The sequence below is a fragment of the Labrus mixtus genome, chromosome 10, assembly GCF_963584025.1.
Source record: "Labrus mixtus chromosome 10, fLabMix1.1, whole genome shotgun sequence".
NCBI lineage: Eukaryota > Metazoa > Chordata > Actinopteri > Labriformes > Labridae > Labrus > Labrus mixtus.
Window position 1 is genome coordinate 22,683,270 of NC_083621.1, and position 23,448 is coordinate 22,706,717.

Consider the following 23,448-nt stretch of genomic DNA (forward strand, 5'->3'; position numbering starts at 1 on the left):
TTCAAGACTTCATATCACTTTTTCCTTGCAATTTATTGCTTATATAAACGCTCTCTAAACAATTTTTGGTAAAAATAAAATCTATCAATAATAATCATAAATAAAATCATCACAATGACTTTTACATGACATTATATTGCACAATTATAAGCCTCAACAAGAATCACAGAACAGATGTGTTGTTGCTCAGGTTGTGTGTAGGAGGAATGTTCAGAGGTCCGTGGGCAATCACACACACACTTGTTGTCTTCAAAGACAAAAGAAAATGTGAACTGCGTCTGTGCTGAACTGAACTGAATCAGGGTATTGAAATCATCAGGTCCAAAAACTGATGACCACCAATCAATTGGTTTTCTTTTTCACATTCCTACCCTTCTTAGTAATCTATACACCGCCATGATTAACACAGGAACATAGGTGTTGTTTCAATTGTGTTGTGGTACAGATCTGGTGTTGAAATAAGAAAAAAAAAAAAAGGACATAGGTCCCACAATGTCAAAATCCTATGTGGACATTCAGATACAAATGTTATCAGTATATTTTGACAGCTGATTAAAAAGACTCCCTGTGGTGTCTCCCTGCTCAGTCAGACAGGAACAGATCTGTACCACAACAAAGTAAAACGGCGGCCGCTTTCAGTCTGGTGTCAGCACAGCTTTTCATCATATCACAGCAAACTTTTACCATCTGCTGTCTGTCTGAGGTTAAACCAAAAGGCCATCTCACTGTCTAGCTTGGCAGTTTGATTGATCAGCTACAGAAAGGCCAAAAGGATCCAAAGACTCCGTATGTGTGTGTGTGTTAATGTGAGTTCAGATGTTGTCCACCTCCGCGCTGAGTTCAGGACACACTTCCTTGAGTAACATCTCCATCAACACCTAGGGGGACACGGGAGAGGAAAATAATTCAGTTCCCGTCAGTCGTACATATTTAAACATGAATTCAGTTCAATTGAATTTCAAATCAAAGTTGTTGTTATACATAATCGGTGTCATTCTTACGTAGAGAAGATGTTTGTTGGCACTAGCCTCCTGTAGGGCATTAAAGATCTTGATGATTCCATAGCGGGCATTCTGCTGGCCAACTAAATTTGTTAGTGCATCTGTTGGAAAAGATCACAATGAAGCAACGTAAACAATCTACACCTCAGATATCAATTAAGAGAAGTACAGGGAATGTCCTTCAATTGCTAACCTGGGATATTTTCAAGTAGTTTCTGTTGAGCCCGCTCCTTAGTTTCACTGCGTTCAGAGTCAGTACGGACTTTGACATGTGGTGCCAACTTCCCATTTGGCCAGAAGGTGTCCCTGAACACACCGATATAACACACCAACATCTGCTCACAGAAGATCCAGTTAACCGTGTCCCGGATCTGTCTGAAATAAGGCATAGCAGATATTAGGCTCATAGGTGATCTGAGAGAGAGAAACAGTTAAGAACAAGTGATGGTGTGAGGGTTGTACCCTATCTCACTATAGAACAGCTCAATAAAACACACAGACATGCTCAGTGGAGATCTGCTCTATCACTCTCTCTAGTCCTACACATTTACCCTATTGATTATGATTTATTATAAATATTACACATATGACAATATGCGTTTTCGGACGACAGGAACTTTTTCATAGTTCTAGGAACTGTTGGAACCCTCCCTCTTTGTTATTGGTTATGCACCGCAGGAACTCAGGGAACTCCCTAGCACCTAATGTGCCAAAATTAACCAGAAGGCTACTTCTCAGCAGACCACAGACATAATAACAATTCTTTAGTATGAAGCAATAACAAGGATGAGAACATAAGTAAGCAGAACACAAAGTTGGGCAGAACTGAAGTAAACCATGTGAAATAATCCTTGAATAGGCCTCATAAATGTGGTATTTTCCAATGAAGACATGCACATTCATAATTCTGAACTTCATTGGGAGCTTAATGCGCTGGGGTAAATTTTAGTATACATCGCTCCACCTATAGAGAGGCATATGTAAAAAGCCATGTACAAAAAGCAAAGTGTGATGATTTCTTTTAGGTGATAAAGGCCACATCAGAATATTGTCTGCATCAAAAACACGCAGATCAAGGTCATTATAAAGTTACTGTTTAGTCTCACAGGGAAGACAAACTGTTGCTAAATGAGTGACTTCAGGGAAGCAGGAGGATTTTCCAGCTCCACTGAACATATTTCAGTCTTTTTTCTCTGTAGTCACTGTCTCAGGCAGTGAGCCAAGTGTCTCCAATAGTGCAGTTATATTCTGCTGGTTCTGTAAGCTATGCTTTGTCATCTTATTCATTTTTTCCTTCAATAAGAAAGGGTGTAATTATGACTTAAATTAACAAAACTGAAAGCTTATTCCAATAGATTTTCAGTTCCCCACTCCCCCACTTTCACTCTTTTCTGTATGTCTTTATTTTAATGAAACAGAGCCTGAAGGCACATTTCCTTTAATGTCAACTTGCTTGAACTTACTTGTTGATAGTTCGTCCAAATGTCACCTGGACTAGTGCAATAAGAGTCTTCCTCACCCACTTAAACACTGAGAAGGAAGACAGACAGACATGGATAGAGGGAGACTGATCAGAGAAAATGCACTCACACAGGTGTGAAGAAGATGTAACATTAATGTGAGTCTTTGAGGGAGGTTTCTTAAATCTTCATGGAGGCCTCTGCCTTTGTCATGATTTAATAAAAAAAAATTAAAAAAAGGATAAAACAGTAATAAACAACAACCACTCACTTCCTCTGAGTTCAAAGATCTCTCCTATGAGCATGAAGCAGGGTTCAGCCAGGGCATCCTTCCTTCCATCTCCTTCGTCCCCGTAGTCTGACAAGTCACTGTCTTCATCAGCCTCTTCCTGTTAAAGGCACAGCAAGTATACAACTCACCCACCGTCCAAACAAGAATGCTTAACAGCTTTGGTGCCATTTTAATGACGCTTAAAACAAGAAGGAAGGAATGTGTACCTCAGTGTGGGAGAAGAAATCTCCAGGGAGCCTCTCCAGGAAGGAGGCCAAAGAGAAGGAGGATTTCTTCTGAATTGACATCACCTTCAAAAAAGACAACCAACAACATCACTATAAAATACACTGTATGCACTGGAAGACAGATCAACATTTTCAGGTGTCATCATGCCTCATATTAAAAGGTTAAATAGATGAATACAAGCTTGGAGGAACTTCATAACTTCTCCAAGTTATTGCTTTACATGCAGTTATTTTGTATCATTCAGTTTAATGACATAATAATAAAGCTAACACTAGCACTTGCATCTCACACTAAAACAAATGGGCTGAGCCATCAGACTCCAGAAATACCAGTTTTATCTACGAATAATTCAGAAGCCACTTCCTTCAACTTGACAGACACAAAAATAAAAACAGTCTATAGATGCTCTGGAAGTACATTTTAACAGCACATTTTCATTTGTGTTCTGCAGGGCTTCAGAGAGTGTTATGTGGGAAGGACCGGGTGCAGCAGAGATACAGAGCAGCTGACAACAGACAGCTGCTGAGCACAACGGGAGTTCAGGAGGAAAGAAGTGGTGACATAACGAGGGCTTCTGGGAGAATTGTGCTCCGATTTACAGCCCATTAATTGGTTGGAGGAGAGCAGAGTTCAAACTTGAATAACTGACATAATGACACCTGAAAACTGAACATTAATCCACATATTATCATACATTTCTTGATCTGCTGAGTGTAATCCACGGTAGTTTGCTAGCTTTCTTTATGCTAGCTTCCTAATCATACAGTAAAGTTCACTATGGATGGGTTAGTTTGATGGTTTCAACTGATATTGAATGCCTCCAGCTGAACACTTCATGCCACACTCTGTCAACTTGCTTTCACAATGCTGAGTCTTTGTCTCTTTGTAAACACAGAGAGAGACTTACATGAACTTATACACAAACACTGTTGCTAGGATACCAAAACAAATAAACCTTTTAAAGCCTTTACTACTTATACTGAACTGAACAAACAGAGAGTGTTATTGAAGTAAATTGTAATGATTACAGGGCAAATACAGGACAGTAAACAATATGAAATGACTTTTTTTTTATTGGTAAAAATATATTAATAGAATATATTTTTGTACTTATGTTACATTAAAATATTTGCATCCCTGTCTTATGTTATATGCAGGTTTAAGGACAAAGTTACCTTGAGATGCTCTGGCGATGGGCTGAGGAACGCATAGAGAGCCTCTGACTGGCACAATCGCTCATCTGTCAGCAGACGCTGCAGACACACACACACACACACAATCATGGACATGGTTTAGCTCCTACATACATACATACAAAAATATAAAAAGACATTGTTAGCATAGAGATGGGTTTTTATCTGGTGTTTTGGGTTCTAATCTTTCAACTTTTATCAAATTCTTTAAGCTAATCGTTACAACTATTTCTTCATCACTTTAATCTGTTTCAATCAAGTCCCCTGGAATATCTGCTCTTGTGTATTTAGATTTGCTCTGCATAGTTCTCTACCCACTAAATTAAGGTTGATGCTTCAAGTAAGTTACCTTCTTGTAAAGTTAGGCCCCGTGCCCACCTAGCATTTGTTCAAGGCAGAAAAGCGCTGGCTGTGCGATTGGGGAGCTCTGGTATCGAAGCGTTTGTGCGCTGAGAATAAAAGCGCTGCACGTCCGCCCTGTCTCTATGACAACAGTCTGTTAACAACGGGCGCTGCATGACCGACACTGCTCCGTTGCTGTTTGTTTTATATTGTTATGTTTTTACTCCAGCAGACACGGAGCAAAGATGATGTGGGTACAAGACATGATCCGGAAACAGTGAAAATAAAGGGAATATCATACATTTGGAAAAGAGCGCAGGTAATGTCAACAGCGCCTGAAAGATTTTCAACTTGAGCGGCAGAACAAAAAAGACACTGGGCACTGAGCTATATCTGCTGCAGCAAACGCACTCTACTCATTGAAAACAATAGAAAAAATAAGCTGGGTGGACATGGGACCTTAGAAGTCTGAAGAGTGTAACATAGCTTCACAGTATGTTGTGTTCACATGTTTACCTGGAGAAAAGCATTGAGCTGCGTTTTGCTCTTGTCTAAGAATTTCTGATCGATGGACTTGAAGGGAAGTTTACTGATTGATGGCAGCTGGAGTTTCTTCAACAATGGAAAACACTGAGAGAAGACACACACAGAGAGGTTGAAATGTGGTTTCAAAACAATGAGAGAAAAACCACATTAATGTCAAAATTAAGTATTTTGAATTACATTCTAGAGAGTATGATATTTAAAAGGAGATAATGTATTGACCTCAGCACTCAGGCACCAATCAAGATCTCCATGATTACAAACAGCATTTGATCGTGTGCAACCTGAATTAATCCATTATCAAATCAATGAAGACAGTTTCATACCAGCCTTTGTGCTGCATTGATGCCCTGACTTATCTTTGGAAAAGTAAGGAACCTGGCAGGCTATTTTAGCTTGTGTTAATTTCATGATGGCTGCTAGTTTATGTTCCTAAAATAAATGATGTCCGTACGGGTGCAGGTCTGGTGTTACCTCAGTGAGTTTGCGATGCAGCATCTGGAACTCGGTGAGTTTCCTCTGGACGCTCCAGCGACTGTTACCCGTCTCCTCTCCCTCTATCAGGCTTACACACACACTGTAACAAGCAACTGTCTCACCACCTTCTTCTGTGGCCTGGAATAGACATGAACAACGTTTCCCATAAAGACATGATTAAAATAAGCTTCTTACCCTCAGAGCTACCTACAATTACTATGAAAGAATATATATAAAATACCCTCCACATCCAGTGAAGGAACGTTAAGGTTTGATTAATTACATCTGATTCTTGAGACATCTAAAGAGGAATTAGGTTTTTTTTTTTTTTTATCTGGGCGCTACTTTTAGATATTTTTGACTTAAATCAGTGGTGCAAAAAGTCTGTGGTGTGTCTCAGATAACTGATCAGCAGGGGTGATACAACACAGTGAAAGGGATTGTTACTTAAAGTGTCTGACGACATAACAGAAAGCTTTTTGTTAAAGTTCACATATTATAATTATTTTCAGCCAGTTTAAATTAGTCTCAGAGCTCCACAGAACATTTGTCTGTGAAGTGTCCGATCTGATCCTGTATTTGATCATGTCTATAAACCCCTCTATTTCAGTCCTGCTCAGAACAGGCTGTTTCTGTGTCTGTAGCTTTAAATGCAAATTAGCTGCGTTTGAACACGCCCCTCTCTGGAAGGGCTTGGGTGGCTCTGGCTTTCTTGCACCATGCCTTATTGTTTATGGTGAGAAGGCAGATAATACTCCATAATCCATAATATGGAAGTTGGTCTGGTAGCTGGAGAGGTGCCGGGTTACTTCCCGAGTACTGCTGAGGTGCCTTGTGTGCAGCAGCACCACTCTGACATCTCTCCACTAATGCATGTCCACCGGTCCTGTTTGTGCATGTGTGGGATTTTAGGCCCATGCTTCTCACATGTCTGTCAATGACAAGGTATGAAACTAGAATTTCCCTCAGGGAATACGAAAGTATGTACAATTTTAAAATTTTAAAAATGTTATTTTCCTTTCAACTGACTTGAGACTTTCCTGACATGATTTGATTGGTGAGTCACATGAGTCAGAGTAGTTGAAATCTTCAGGCTTTCACCCTGACACCAGCCACTTATTGATGGCTGGTTCTTTAGCATTTTTAAATCAGCAATTTTTTTTTTTTCATTAGGAAAATAAAACTATAAGATTAACCGTTACCTCAGCGGCAGTGATAATTGCCCTCCAGTGTCCAAGGTTCTCACACCACCAGTCAGTCCTTGTGATATGTTGCTGGAGTTCACCGTGTTCTTTTTCCATGGCTCCGATCTCTTCCTTTAGTTTGCTCACAATCTATAAACATACATAAGAAACAGATTCAAACCAGCAAGCAAAGAATAATGAAATGATTAAATTACATATGAATAAAAACCATACAAACATTCAGCGCAAACCAAGGTTGACTTTATTACGAAAGTGTATATCTAAGTGTAGTTACTGATTTTATGTTACAGATTCTAAAACACAAAGTAAACAAATTAACAGATGTGATCCTGTGCTTTTTTTAAATTGTATCTCCTCCAATGAGTGAACAGCTTGACACTGATGGAAAGGAAGTGTACTTTCACTTTTGTTGCCCTTGTGTTTGTATGCTTGCTGGGAGCCTTTAGGTGACAGCTGATTTGACCCTGAGTATGTTTTGTCACATCTGCTTGTAGTTTTTACCTTTTTGTCAGGTTTGGGTGCATTCTGGATGGAGCCCAGGGCCTGCCGCTTGTACTCCAGTTTGTCATAAAGTTGGCGGAGTTTAGTGGCAGCATAACTGGCCTGCTCGTTGATTCCTTTACTTCCTTCGTCACACACATCCTCTCCTACATCTAGACCCTGGCACTACAGAGAAAAGATACACATAAAATGATTCAGATATGCAGGCATACAAATGTAAAGATTACTTATTGAGAATCTTATATTGTTGTTTGTCTGACCCCTTCCTCCTTTTCCTCAGTGCTACATTGTGATTGGCTGTGCTGCTCGTCTCGTCTGATCAGCCTCTCGTAGAGGTCAGACACCAGGAAGGAGGGGTAGTAACGCTCTCTCATCGTCTCAGCCACCTAGAAGATGAACAGAAATGCTTTATACTAATGGTCGACATTTTGACACAATGAAACATAGGCATACCATTGTTACTTGCACTGCTGATGAAGCTTCAAGCATCTTCTTTTCTTTTCGACATTTTTGACATTTCTTAGTGGGGAATTGTTCACTGTGGCTTGAGTTAAGCCGTTTCACTCTGTCTAGACAGTTTCAGGCAGATTTCCCCTCAAATCTTCCTGATTTGCTTGTTCACACATGCACCTCACAGACTATCCCTATCGGGAAGGGAAGAAGGGGGGAGGGGGGGGTCTTAGGATGCAAGACACAACATAAAAAGAACGACGCCAGCTGCTGCAACAGTCTGATGCTAAAATGACAAGTTAAGCCTCTGTATCAAATCCTTGTGTAGTTTGACAGATTCACAATATCAACAGAACATACTGGCGAGAAGCAATTTCATTAGGTGCTGGGAGGTTGCAACAGTTCATATACAGTCTTTGGTCCTGAATATTTCCTGCTGAGCTATACATCAGCTCACTCTGAAACATTTTCAGGAGTGAAATCACTCTTAGTAAAAGCTTGTTATTTACAAATACAGCAGTTACCTGTTCCTGTAGTCTAACAAACACTTGTGTTCCTCTGTTCCCCACCAAACTCTGTTGGATCTCCTTCAGAAGAGACTTTTCCACTGGAATCTCCCTGCACTCCACAAAGAACTTCTGGTAGATTTCTCCTACGATTTGGGGCACTTCATTCTGTCACACACATGAACAAACAAACACCAGTTACACACATGAACAAACAAACACCAGTTACTGATATGTTTGACTACACCACGTGACATCACAGAAAACAGATATAGTATTTCACTGGTAATACCGCAAGTACAGTTGATATAATAAGTATTGTAGTGTAGAAGAATGTAAACACTGGAGCGTGTGTACACAATACCTTGTTGGCAGTTTTAAGGGTTTCCACCAGTTCCCAGAAGCCTATCAGAGCTCTCTTATCAACTCTTTCCATGTAAACTCTGAAATGCTCCCTGTAACCTGGATTACACATGATGTCATCAAACTGGAGAATCTGCATGACAGGGAAGATGACAAAACATCAGGTTTGTTCAACACATACTCCATATTACAAACCTTCCCAGAAAGTGCTGAGAGGTCATACTCTTTTATAGGCATTCATTGAAGATATAAATAAAAATCTTCAAAATAAAAAGTTATTTTGGGTTCAGAAAAGGCCTATTTTCGATCAAACTCCAGACCATCTGTAATAGAATCCAAATGATTTCTTACCTTTTGACTTTGAGGCTCATCTCCGTCGTCAGCACCCCCTTCCTCATTGTTCTCATAGTTTGGTCCGCCCAGGAGGCGGATCCGTTTCTCACATTGTTTCTTAGCTACAGTCAGCTGATTGATGTATCGTTTCATGTCTCTGGCCCTGAGCAGGTCTGCCTTCATGGCTGCTGACTCTTTACCTTTACCTTGCAAAAGCAATGAATTAAAGAAAAATGTGAGCCAGCTTTGTTGAAACAGGACAGCAGATGATGTCTGTGTGAAGCCAATAATACATCACAATGATGGAAATCTCCTGATTTATCATCTACTTCTCTCTAGGTCAGTTTAATTTGATCCTTTGGCCTGGTTTATAAATCATATAAAATAAATAAATGAAACTTCCATCTACTGCAGAGTATTTATGTCTTTAATTAAATGTTATAATGCTAATATAATTATCTAAGATGGTGAACATGTACAACACTATAGCAGCTTAAAATCACTTTGATGACCTAAATATGGCCTCAGAGAGTAACAGACATCCCTGCAGAGCCTACATCTTGTTGCATGTCACATCCTCTCAGGTTTAGTTTGCACTGTCAGTTCGTGTCTTTAAACTACTTTGACATGAGGGTGGACTCGATGCCTGAAGGCAACCCTGCAAGTTAATAAAAAAGCTAAAAGGTCACATCAGACCTGACCTTCCAGAGCACCGTCAGAGTTGTTGCAGATACATGAAATATTTGAGAATTAAACTCTGTTTAAGTCAATATAAGGATTACATCCTTACATGCTACACGTTAGATCAATTTAAAAGCTTGGTGTAAGACTGCAGAGGTTCTGAAATTAGTTTAGCTAACCAATGCTACAGTTACTTTTTTGTATTTTGTTTATAATTTTTCTGGCTTTTCTATCTTGAGGTGAACAGTAGTGTGTATGTACCTTTCTGCTTTTTGAGCTGAGGCAGACTGCTGATGGTTGTGGCATGAATAATCTCTACCACAATCTGATACCTAAAAAGAGACGAGACACAGAGATGTCAAATTTCAATCAGTTGTTGGAATCCAGATATAAAAAGCAATTGTCTAAGGATTATTTTACCCGAATACTACCAGAGTAAATGAGATATAAATACAGGTTTTTTTTTATACCAAGGTAAATTTTACATGTGCCGTAACTCAAAAGCAAGTACAACAAACACAGTAATGCACATAGAAATGGAGAGTCTATGTTTTAAGTATTGCTTAGATTTATGAGCATTTCAGTAGTGTGCGACTTTTCCTCAAATTCAGATGACAACACACCAGTATCACATCAACCCTACATTTAGATCCAGTACATTGCTACACAGACACTGTCTGTTCCCATGGTAACAGCAGAGCAGCAAAAAGATTGGTTAGTAACACTGTCTGCTCATCATTATACTGTATGCTTCATCTATATATACAGGTGAGTACAGGGGGTGCAGGTGAATATCTGTTTTAATATCATGCCTGAGTTGTTTGAGGAAATTGACATCAGCAGAAGTTGATATCAGTTTGATGAAGTCTTCATAGGAGGCAGCGTAGGTGTAGGCTTTCTTCTGCTGCTCAGCCTGCTGCTCCCTCTGCTCCAGCTGAGACAACAGCATCCGGTTTATCGAGTCTGGGTCGCTCAGCACTTCTACCAAAGGCTTCAACACTTGAGCACACAAACACACAAAAAAATATGTAAATGAATGGAGAAATAATCTGAGTGTGTGATATTTGTGTCTGATCCACTGAGGACTTCTAGGATATGAGTTAAGGTCACAATGTGAAATAAGATAAATAGATATCAAATGAACCAAGCGAGGCCAACTAGGGACATGGAAATAAAATGTTGTCTCATAACTGAGGGCCTTTGTCAATAAATCCACTTAAGTGCTGTAAAAACCATCGTCCTCAATTTATGTGAGGGTGACTGTGCGCTATCATTGCAGTTTGATAGTTACAGTTCTGGATTTTGTCTATTTAGTTTTCCTTCATACTCTGATGAGGGATGTTTACACTACTGTAGTTTTAGTGGGTCATTAAAGAGCTCTTAGTTCTATATTTCCCACTAGAACTCTTTGTTGACAGAATGCAGATCTTTTGGTTTTTTATTTAAAGATATTTATCTAATACTGGCATCAGTAAAAACTCATTTCAGCTGCAGTCATTTTAAGGCCCACCATCCCCACCATGTAAGAGGTTTCAAGGGCTTACGTAGAGGCTTGAAGCCGTCTCAAGAAATAGCGTGATCTGCAGAGCAAGTCGTTTAGCGCCCTCTGCAGACTTGTGCTGGGATTACTCCAATATGCATGATCTAAAACTTTGCCCTTGTTTAGGATGGGCATCCAACATTGTAACACTATGTAAGTTTTAAAATGGGGGTCAGCAGAATAGGTCAACTCTTATGTTTCTTTATGTCGAATTCAAGACAAAGCCTTCAGCTACTAAGATCCTTTATAGGTAATAGTTAAGACAACATGTTTTATTGACTGAACTTGTTTTCTACTGCCTTCATGTCAAAATATCTGCCATAAGAAAAGGTTAACTAACTTGGAAGGTCCTGGGCAGCAATTATTTTATAAGTCAAATTAAGTCCGTGTTGAAGATGTCCATAATAAAAGTTTGTTTTCACCTGTTGTTCAAAACCTGAGAAAGTTTATTGTCATACTAAGAAACACACTCAAAGTACCTTTAGTAGTGATAACTTCTGTGAGGCAGCAGCGTAGTGTATGTGACTTAGCATCCTTTTGTGGCAGCAGACATAGCAGCAGTATTCTGGCTACACAGCGGAGAAAGGCCAGCTCTGATTCTGGACTGACCAAACAGGGATGGAGAGGAAATGGTCGAGCGCACTCCTCTGGTCTGCTTAACACCATACAAGAGACACAGATTAAAATTGAGTTATAAACAGAAAAAGAGCTCATTTCAAACATTTGTCTGTCAATGCTAGATGTCAGAAGACATGTTTTTAGAAACAACTCCCACGGCAAAGATAACACTGACACTGTTATTTCAGCATCAGCTTTGTCACATCACAAGGTCTTTACTCTTGAAATCTGACTGAACAAGGACACTGCTGCTACACTGGTCACTAACTGTAAAAGAGGAGGTTGGAGTTCCTTGCACAAAAGCTACCATTTTTTTAGATATAGGACTGTGTTTAGTTTTCTCCACAGAATTCAAAAATTCAAAATAGTGTGAAAATTGTATTTCTTTAAATGAAGATTGAGTGACATTTTACACATAGATAGAGCAGAAATCTAGTATATCCTCTGTAAATGTCTCTCTAAGTCATGACTGTCTTCAATGAGTGAGAAGCATGAGTCCCGCTGGCTGTACTGCTGTCAGAGTCGTGTTTACATCATGTTTACACGTATAGGACGGCTTTGCGTATAAAGTTGTTTTAGTCAAGGACTATCAGAAAGAAGAATAACATACTCACTGCTTATTTGGATGTCATGTTGTGGCAAAAGAATAAAGGACTTCGACAGTCTGGATTTTTTTTTTGATTAGTTTAAACTTGATCATACAAACAACAATCCACAGCAGGTCAGCCATTTCCTAATGTTAACTAAGGTGGTGCATCTTAACCTGTTTAAATTTACATACGTGTGTGTGTGTGTGTGTGTGTGTGTGTGTGTGTGTGTGTGTGTGTGTGTGTGTGTGTGTGTGTGTGTGTGTGTGTGTGTGTGTGTGTGTGTGTGTGTGTGTGTGTGTGTGTGTGTGTGTGTGTGTGTACCTTGCAGATGCAGCCTTGAGGTCAGTGAAGTGAGTGTGTAGGATTCGGATGGTGTCATAACACACCACATTGACAAGGTCAAAGTCAGCAAGCCTGGATCTTAATTGTCCAATCATCTGCCACCAGTCCTCTGAAAGCATGGAGTACAACTGGCCCTCATCATGGCTCAAAGGGATGTACCACGACAGGATGTAGTCTCTGTAGGCATAGTCAAACACTGCAAAAAGACAGAGAAAAACAGAGATATGTAATAATAGATTTGATAGAGACATAACAGCTGCAGCAAAGAATAAGTTTCTTTACAAAGCTGGAAAAAAAACCTCTTTACATCAAAAAATAATTAGCTGAAAGAGGAGATCGTTGACCTTTAAATGACACATAAAGACACTGAGACTGACTAACATTCAGACAATGTGAGTTGAGCCACCAGAGAATACACACGCAAGTGCATGAGCAAGTAAGGCAAACCACATCGGTCTAAATCTAAAATCATGCAACACTAAATCTTTCTCCAATAAGACCTGTTTTTTTACATGTTCAAGTCGCTGAAAACCTCTAAATAACAACAAAGTCTGAGAAGGTAGAATTTACTTTTGTCACAACTCGAGAGTCCAACCTATTAATGTTGGTCGATATAAGCCTATCCAGGAACTATAGGTATCGGCTAATTTTATCTCTGATATGCACTGATATTATGAGATTTATTCACCAGTCAAACAGCATTTCATCTGAGCATTTTTATATTACACTAGCAGTTCTCTTTCTGCAGAATTTGCTTTATGGATTACAGCAATCATCATCACTCTCCAGAGTGTCGAGAGGTGATCTAAATCTATCTATCTCAACAGATTGAACAAAGATCTCAGAAAGATATCGACCGATGTATCGGTATCGTGGGGGTTTTTTCTACCCCATATTAATATCGGTATTGGCCCAAAAAATACAATATCGGTAGGGCCCTAGACATGTCTGATGGGTTGTATTGAGCAGTCAAATGCAATAAAAAAAACAACTATTGTTGTAAATGAACTTTTAGATGTAAGACAGTTAATACTCAGTTTTTACCGTGACATTAGGTTAACCTTTCTGAAAAAGTTTTAGTTTTACATGGCTGCCAGAAAACACAACTTGAAAAATTAAACAATAACAAAAACACTGAGTGTCTGAGAAGATGTTTGGCCATCAAATGCTACCAGACCAGCTTCAGCATGCCTCTGGGTTTGTTTGTTTGTTTTCCTTTTATTTTACCGACTGGCCATGAAACACCAACATTGTGTGCACAGTGCATACAAAAATGACATAATACACGCAGAACAAAACTGTACGTAACAGCAAACCAAAGACTGCAAGAAAAAGGAAGTCAATAAGAACTTTGTTCAGCCATAGTTTAAGCAATGGTCAGTGTTGTTTGGAATGCCTGTGTTTATGTGTGAGTGTTTGTTTTCTTGTTTTTTTTAGGAGACATTGTTAATTAACACTTGTTGCAGCTCATTATTTTACACCAATTAGGCATAATCCTAAAAGGAGTTCAAACATGACCTTCTTTTATCCCTTAATGCCTCTAGGCCTCAATCAAAGAGCATTATAGTGCCGGCAGCTCTTTCAATCCTTATTAAGTCTATTACTTTTTCACAACAAGGCACGAGCTGCAAAGTGTTGTAGCTCTTATTTCAAAAGTCCTAACGTTTAAGAAGCTGCAAGTAAACCTTAACCTTGCTGTTTTTGTCCCTTAGCAAACTAACCATGAGAGCACTCTACAACCTCAACTTTTATGAAGGAACGTCTGACCAAAGTGAGGTCACTGCAGGGCATCATAATAGACTGTGTAACATTTATTTATGAATGTAGAATTTATTTTACTATCTAATATTCACGTTACGAAATGTCCTATGATTAAAAAATGTATTTGGATAATTCTATATCGGCCATGATTTGACATTCATGAAGTTTACCAAACTCTTTTTCTACATGTCACTGTAAAGGGCAACATTGTGACCTTCGGCCAGCACAGTGATGGTACTGATTTCCTCCAAGCTTTTTACATACAAAGCAGATTCCTAAGAATATAAATATTAACAGAACGTGAGGATTTGCAAAACAATTAAAGCTCAAACGTGATTATGAAAATAGCACAAAGACAACATATCAAATTTTGAAACTGAGAAATCTCATTATTTTTGGGAAAATGATTTTAATTTGATGCCAACAACATGTTTCAAAAAAGTTGGGACTGTGGCAACAAAAGACTAGAAAATCAGATTCAGTCCTGATTTGTCACCCGTTGAAAATAAACAGCTGACATTCCACATTAAGCAAGAATAGTAGAAAATGCTACGATTAAAATGAACGACCAATATGGGATTTTTGTTCTCTGTTTTTTGGGGAATATTAGGATGATTTTGATATGGATATATCGACCGATATCTTTAAATCTATCTTCGATCTTTAGAGATCGATAGATTTAGATATTATACACACTCATTTATTGAGTTGTTATCAACACTTGTGGAAAAGATTTACAATGAAGACAAGATTTGATTTACAGTTGAACAAAAGATCAGACAGAATAACAGCGCACTGAAACATACTGTTTTACTTAAAAAAAGAAAACGATATAAAATCAAGTAATAAACTAATTAAACTTTAACATTATGATTTTATTTACATTTTACACAAAGTCCCAACCATCTTTAGGAATTGGGTTTGTACGAGACACCTATCCTGTCAACATCTTCACATCATTAGTTCTCTCACCATTAGCACAAATCATATTTAATTATTTGGTATATTTGATGGCAGGGCAGAAGGAGCCATCATGACAATTATACTGTTCCAACTGATAACTTTATTTAATTTTTACTATAGTTGTTTTATACTTTCATAACACTTTATAAAGAACTGGATCACGTCATGTCTCTTTGCCTCTTCATATATTAATAAAAATCCATATCAGCCTGTTCATTATTTAAAAAGTCTCCACTGAGCTAGACATGCTATGCTAACCCTGGCATTCATAATGTTACTCCCTTTATTTCTGCAGGTTTTTCATCTCATTGTTGTCTTGTATGTTTGTACAACTCAACTAGAAAGCAAAATAATCAATGGAAAAAGGTGAATGCATTTTTTATATACGACTTAATTGCTTGAGTATTTTTAAACAGCATCTTTATGCATTAACTGTGAAATTTAACAGTAGAAGTCACATCAATGCTGACATAATTACAAAGTGATGTTACTAATTCAGATTTGCTTTGAAGCAGAGTGGTATGTCCCCCTCTTTGAATCATCATCATTACATTAAAGATGTGACACAAATCCTTCTTTCCTTCTGTGATCTACTGACTGAAGGGAATGTGTCTCAGCCTTTAGACTGAACGGACTTCAAGAGATGTTATACTCTTTACAAGGAGAGCTGATGAGTGGACAGTGAGATTGCACATGACTAAGGTTACAGCTAGGACGGTTAGTTATGTTTAAAGTGATCTGATCATGACCTATGACCCATGTGTAAATGTCAGTATTTCTTCAATATATTTTATGTTTCAGATGCATGAAGTCTTAAGAAGTGTCAGCTTTAGCAGTTATATTATTGAGTTCTGCACAAAATCTTCCAGTTTTCAGTGCTGTTATTAAAAGTTATTTTAACTAGTGAACGTTTCTGAGATCATATTCCTAGTAATAACAATAAGCCAATCATGACAGAGCCCAGGTGAAGCTAATAAACTGAACTTTGAGTGCTTGATTTAAAGGAAGAATGTGCAACATTTTACACATAATTAAATATACCAGAAGTCAATTATATCCTCTGTAAATGTCTCTCTGAGCCATGACGGTCTACAAGTCCCGCTGTCTTTAATGTTGTCTGAGCCATATTTACATTGTGTTTACATGGGCGGGACGGCAGACCAGCTTATCCCCTTGCATATAAAAGCTGTTTAAGTGAGGGGCTAGCTAACTAAAGAGCGCTACCATTAGCCTGCTAACACAACAAAGCAGCTCCAGACAAGGACATTTTTTTCTGCCACTTGCACTTAGTGCTTAGTTTAGCATGCATTGGAGTTCCAATTTAATAACTCCTTTGTGCAAACGCTAGTGGAGAGGGGCTGGAGGTGTGTCGCTGGAGGAGAGCGGAGGATTCAGTGTAGCGAAGGTGTCGCCAAACAGCAGTTTGTTTTGGTTTCATGCTGGTGCTCAAGGGCGACATCTACTGAATCAAAAAGTCGCAAATTCTTACTTTTAAAATATATATAATTAACGAAGCAGGTCTTGACTGTGATCCTCAAACTGTCAATATAAGTGTCTACCACAGGGTTGGAAGTTCATTTTTTCGCTTCCCACCACTGTGACTGGTGGATTAAAACATCTACAAGTCACTTGTTTTTTTACCCTCCACTTTATTTTAACCAGCAGCAAAATGTAATGACTTATAATATCAAGTCAAAGCTTACAGCATTCAAGTACTAGTTTTTATGAAGGGAGAGGTTTTAACTATTAAAGAAAAATACTGACATGCTCGTTGTCTCGCTGTTTACAGTTGCTCCTTTGACCACCAATCACTGCCCGCTTCTTTTATTCATCTTGGTCGAAAGAGACAGGGTCAGTTTAAACACCTTCAGCAGATAGACTCGCTGAAGTGGAGATGCTAATCTGTGCTGCGCTTGACTAAAGAGACACAGAGTCAAACCATTTCAGCACATAGCCTATCATCGTCTGTGTAGGTTTTCAGTCTCATAGCCTGTCACTGTAAACACTGACACCAGGAGGAGGCAGGGCCCTGTGGGCCTCATGTTGGACTGCCTGACTCTGCGAATAAAGTCAGATCAGAACAAGCATGGGACCAGGATTCAATTTATGTTGTTTGTTGTCACAAATCACTCTGTTACGTAAGGCCTACTCTAATTTACCCGCCACTGTGATGGGTAGGTTGAGCAAAGTCACCTGCGCCATAAAAAAAAAAAAAAAACACCCGTATTTGGCGGCTGACTGGTGTTAATTTCCAACCCTGGTCTACCACACTATGATCCAATGACCTTTTAAAAAACAAACATGGAAGATTGTGCAAATACACACCCCTGGTGTAAATCCTGGAGCCATCTGTTACTTGGCAGACAGGCACACTGTTCCACTGACTGAGCCTCTGTGTGTCAACACGTAAACGGGATGTGATGACCAGAAATGTCTAGGTCATCGTGTCGTAAAGACATCATCAGTCAGCACTTTTCACAAAAACAGAAGTTGCAAACTTTTTCCCAATAGTGTCAGGAACATTTCATGGAGAGTCTTAAAAATCAGTCATCCAGCCACCTATTGATACCGGAGTGATCAGCAAACTCCATTGTGATTTGAAAGTGAAGAATAGATCATTCTCATGACTGGGTGATCTGTATTGACAAGAAAGCTGGGATGTTGAACAGCTGAATGGCATCATTGTTTATCGCTGACATCGACACATTTGTCAACCTAGAGGCATTGAACTGCTGGACTTTGGGCAAATATTAGTGTGGGAGTCCAGTGAGCAGATGCATCATAGTGTGCATGAAAACACTGGAGTATTTTATATGAGATGAAATCTGGACATGATATGACATTAATACCAACTATTTGGCATGTTTAATTATATGTGTCATACTGCAGCAAAAAAATAACTGAAAACTAAAGCAACAGTGTGCTTCAAAAAACGTTTTTTTTAAAGATTTAGTTAGCTTTGGTGATATACAATATATAGGTCAAGCATCTTTTTTACCGGCCAAAATTATAAATCGCATTTTTTTGTTTCACGTGCACATTTGCTACAGTACATTTAATAAAGTTAATAAGGTATTATGTTCCCTTGAGTTAAGTCACTGATTGGATCATTTTATCGGATCAGGAAATTCAGAAATGATAAAAAATATTTGCTCACCCTTATTTTTTTTTTTTTAAGGTAAAAGTGCCCCACCCCCCTGCTAACTTCTGCACTACAATATTACAAACTCAAAACAAGAATCCATCTATGAATAATTAATTAGCTTTTATCTTCAAGAACTAGATTTTCTCTCGATTTAGCTTTGAACACATAACATGAGCAGGCTGTTCATTAATGGACATGTAATTATCTCTGAGTGCTCCTGCGGCGCGAGTTTGAAGTGAAAAGGTGGAGTGTGCATTTAGTGTGCAATATGTCCTAAGCGTTGGGAAATAACACTGCGTTGTTTAACGGAGTCTGTGTGGAGTCATTTACAGACTGCAGCAGGCTGTTGGATGACGTTATATTCCTGAACGTACTGCTGTTGACTAATGCAGACATGGTGAGAGCGAACAGAGAAAAGTCGAAGCGATTGTTTGACTAGATCACATGTGTTACCAACCGGGTCTGTACGGATCACGGATCAACTGTTTTTCGTTGCACTAATAGTAAGCAGGTGCGCGTGGTGGCTGGTGTTCTGGTGTGTGTGTTTGTGCAGCAATGTAAGTTGGTGTGTCTTAGTGTGCCCACACAAAGCTCTGTCATGCAGACAACGGAGGAGCAGGTAAAAGTAGCTGCAGTTACATCAAAAGTGCTTAATACTCAGTATACTATGTATACATGACTGTTGGGTAAAACATTTACCCACCATGTGATGGATAATCCTGTAAAGAAAATACTCCCCAAACAGGAAATCTAACCACATTGGGCTCTTGGCAGTTTGTTTATTTTGGACCCAGTATACACCAGAGAAAATAAAGTTGAAAATGGTTTTGTTTTTTTCTCACTTATTCGTTCAAAATGTACTGTAAGACTTTTAAAGCAGAGCGGTGAAGGTAAAGCTTTTTGAAAAAGTTACGTCAAAAGCTGACGTCATTGGATCAAATTTAGAAATCCTGACTTGCTGGTGCACTCACTGCTTTCCTCTATAAATAACAAAAAGCTCTGCAAACAGCAAAAAGCATCTTAGCAGTAAGGATAAAACTGCTACACCGCCACATTTGAGGGGATCCATTGGTTTTCATACAGTGTTAGTGTTTAAATGTTCCTTTATAGTTCTGTTAAAATGCCTGGCATGTAATCAGTTTCCATATTAATTCACTGATGTGTGGTCATTAGACGGTCCTTAAATACTTTAGAAAATCTGTCAGTGATTTCTTACCTTCCTTCAGAGATTTGTCCACATTGTGTGACACCACCACCCTCCTGTTCTGACTTGATTCAGGAAGTGGCACCAAAAAACGAGCCTGAAAGACAACAACAGTCTCAGTTCACTGACATTCACTACACATTCACATCACAACAGCATTAAAATCAGGAAATATTGGGCAACCACAGGGAAAAAAGGAAGAGAAGGTTTGTAAGCTGTTGTGAGTCATGGGGCAAACAATTCTGATAAACAAAACAGCCCAGATTCATCTGAACTCATTTAACATGAAACCAGATGAAATACCTCCACTATCAGTCACCAGAACTAGACAGTAGTAAAGAAATAAACCCAGCTCAAAGGCAGTTGCTGCCAAGCACAAAGTTGTAAGATGTAAGGACAACGTAGGAAGAAATAATCAACTCATATGTAGGGAGTGAAACCATTGAGGCTGAAAAATGCAGTTAAAGAAATGTTGTCAAAAGTCATTACACAATAATATTGCACAAAAAAATCCATGTTTAGATATTCTGAGCATTTGTATATTGTGATAATGTACCATTCTTTAACTGCAAGTTGTGTGCCTAAAAATAAAATCCTGTTACTGCTCAATCTTTTAGGATCAAGTCATCTGTCTATTATTCTCGCTTCAAAAATGTCTTCCAGCCAAACAGGATTTACCAAGAGGCAGGCTCACCAACACTGACGTACATGTTGCACTCACCTGACAAACTGAACACGTAATGTAGTCTACATAGTCCAATTCAACTTTATGCAAATGTTTGTACAGTCTGAACTATGAAAGGTCATTTCAATCATGAGACTTGAAGAATATTTTTTTTCTGACTGAATTTGCAATATCACCATAACAATTACTATTGTTGTACAGTTCAATATTGCCAAGCAAATAAGCAATACTGTAACTGTAATGATTTTGTTCCGCAACCCAACATATTTGTTTGAACTCATGTCTGTGTGTGTTTAAGTTTGTCTAAATCCAGGAGTATTACTCGGTCATCTATAATAGAACAACAGAGCGAGAAGATGAGAGGAGAGAAATAGAGAGAACAGGATTCTACTGAGGGATGAGAGTGAAGCAGCTAAAGGGTGCCAAAGACAATAGTTAAACTGTTAATTAAAATGTACACATCTGATTAGGGCTGGGAAATTAATCGAAAATTGATCGAAACCGTCATTCAGAACCTCTAACCGACGTAATTTTGCCCATGTCAGTTATTTAGATTCTTTTTAGAGTCACGTGACGACACGTCCAATCCGATTCATGGAGGCAATGTCCGTCGTTTGGACACATTTTGTATTTAGGGAAGACGACACCGAACAAAAAGAAGTCAAATGAAAACACTGCGGATAAACTGTATGCAAGAAATACAAGTTATTTATTTTCTACTTTTCTATAAGTTAATTTCTACTTTAAAACTAAAATGTGTCGTTTTCATTTCAAGCGATGCTTTGATTTCAGTTCGAAACATTCAATAAATAATCACAAAATAGTTCATCAGATATGCACTCTTTCATTAGAATAAATATCCCAGCTTTACTAGTTGAGCATATTTACAGTAGAGACCATGTCAGTGAATGAGGGGAAAAAACTAAAACAAAACAATCGTTCATTAATCGAGGCAAAATGTTCAATTAATCGTGATATTGATTTGAGGTCACATCGCCCAGCACTACATCTGATGTTTCTTTTCCTTTTTTATTGAGATTTGTTTGCTACATGTAGACCCTGCTGTTAGAGTACAGCTTAAGTGTTACATCGTGTGTGGTCATAATCAGTGACATGAAGGAGTTGGTTTTCATGTATTACTATAAGAATATCATATTGGGACTGGTGGAGACTGTGTGTACTTACCATAAGCTTGTTGAAGAAGTCCAGTCGTACAGCCGACTGCCTCCTGTTTCTCTGAAAGCAGCTGACTTTGAGAGGACTCTTCCTCACCAGCAGAACAAAGCTCCCGGCCAGGAAACACAGGAGGGCAAATGACACATAGATGAACAACTTCAAGAAGAAAGAGGTGAGAGTCAGGCCTCCCCAGGCCAGCTGGAACACTACTGCTGCCACCACGCCCAGACAGAAAGCCGGGATAAACCGGAAAGAGGAGCCGAGAGTAGAGGTGGAGGCGGCAGACATGGGCTCCTCTTCCCCTCCAGTACTGCTACTCCCTCCAGCCAGTGGTGTAATGGTAGTTGAGGGGGTGGGCATACTGCGACCCCACCATCCATAAATATGTCACCACAAGTTAGGCTCAAAAGTTGGTCCACTCGTCGGTTTTCCAAGTCAGAGAGGTACGTACACTGTGTACACTCGGGTATACCATCGACTACAACACAGTCTCTAAGACGAGGCATCCCCGCTCTGACATCTCATCACCGACCAGCACCACTATGTTTTCCTCGCTCCTAGCATCGGCCCGCCCGGCAGCCACAGGCACGGAGCCCCGTCAGCTTAGGCATCCAAACCCCGGTTCTCCCGACAGCACGACAGGACACCCAACTCGTTTTGAAATAGGCGGCTGGAGAAGATAGTCCTCCAGAGGGCAGACAGAGGGGGACCTGGGCTGAGGGGATGGATGTAGCAACATCCACTGTCACCTTGGAGACAAATAGGTGGAAGGGTAGCTTAGTGACTGTTGCTAACCAACAAGGCTAGTACAAGCTGAACAAGGAAGCCAATATAAGTAACTGTAACCTACTTTCAAAACTGAAAACACACCACATAAAAGTAAGCTGTCACATATATTGGAACTACAATGCGGTCTTGCAAGTAAGTTATGGAATCAGTAATAGCGACAGCTGGCTAACTAGCTTGCTTGCTAAAAATATCCAATTTAACAACAGCTAATGTTAGCGTACTTACCTATCGATAAAGGAGGTTTTCGATGACAACACTATATTATCGCTTTCCTTTCTGTCTGAGGATGTATTGGATGCTTTGCGTTCATGGGGTTAATAGTAGAAAAACGCTGTGACAGAAAATGTCTGGTCAACAATCGCCGACTGATCAAAACAAGCTGCTATTTTCCTCGAGCTCCTGCTGACTGACAATCTGTGTGAACGTGAAGGCTGTCCGCCAATCAGCGCTTGAGTTAACCACGGAGGGTTTGTGTGTTTTAAACAACAGGCCAGTCCGAGTGAACGGGGCGTCAATTTTAAACCCCTTCGTGGATGCGCTGTGAGAAGCACCGCCCACCTTAACTGCTACGAGTTTTTTTTTTAATCTCAGATTGCTGCCGTACAAAACGAGATTTTGAAGTAAAATTAAAGTTTAAATTTTGGATGCCCAGAATATTTTGTTAGCCTACATTAATTTGCTATTGCTCAACTGTCAATTATTGCGTGAAAAGGTTGTATTATTTTAGTGACGTGCATTATTTGCCACAATAACAAACATAGCCTATTTGTATTAAAACACTGAAGCATATCAGGACAACATTAGATTAAAAAAAACTACTTCTACGTCTCGTTTAAGCATTATCATTGGCAGGTAGTGGTTAATATGCTATTTTAAATTTAACATGACTTGTATGTGGTTTGAGATACTGTATTTGCTATGAGGACAATCATCCATACACATGATGTGGACTCTTTGCTATTAGCTCTTGAAGAAAGTTATCATGAATTATTTAGTGAGACTCTCTGAGCATATATGAGCCTATCAGTTAGGATGACATCATCACTCTTACATAAATTGT

The 23,448-nt window shown here is 39.1% G+C and overlaps 1 protein-coding gene across 2 annotated transcripts; it reads right to left on the reverse strand.

Annotated features, from left to right (window-relative positions):
- Positions 1-14: 14 nt before the first annotated feature.
- On the reverse strand, positions 15-22,805 carry snx25 (sorting nexin 25). 2 transcript variants are annotated; one of them, XM_061048775.1, is made up of 22 exons: positions 22,614-22,805; positions 21,609-22,348; positions 19,751-19,835; positions 12,645-12,861; positions 11,595-11,767; positions 10,388-10,574; positions 9,837-9,907; positions 8,913-9,100; positions 8,563-8,694; positions 8,217-8,366; positions 7,503-7,628; positions 7,243-7,407; positions 6,739-6,870; positions 5,534-5,674; positions 5,033-5,146; positions 4,157-4,234; positions 2,960-3,043; positions 2,733-2,850; positions 2,465-2,531; positions 1,195-1,376; positions 1,002-1,102; positions 15-878 (listed from the first exon to the last, which is right to left on the reverse strand). In XM_061048775.1, the coding sequence occupies exons 2-22, from the start codon at positions 21,957-21,959 to the stop codon at positions 813-815; spliced, it is 2,928 nt and encodes a 975-aa protein (XP_060904758.1). In that variant the 5' UTR covers positions 21,960-22,348; positions 22,614-22,805; the 3' UTR covers positions 15-812. The 2 variants fall into 2 exon arrangements, with proteins under 2 accessions (XP_060904758.1, XP_060904756.1); XM_061048773.1 differs by having other exon boundaries at positions 11,595-11,770.
- Positions 22,806-23,448: the final 643 nt, after the last annotated feature.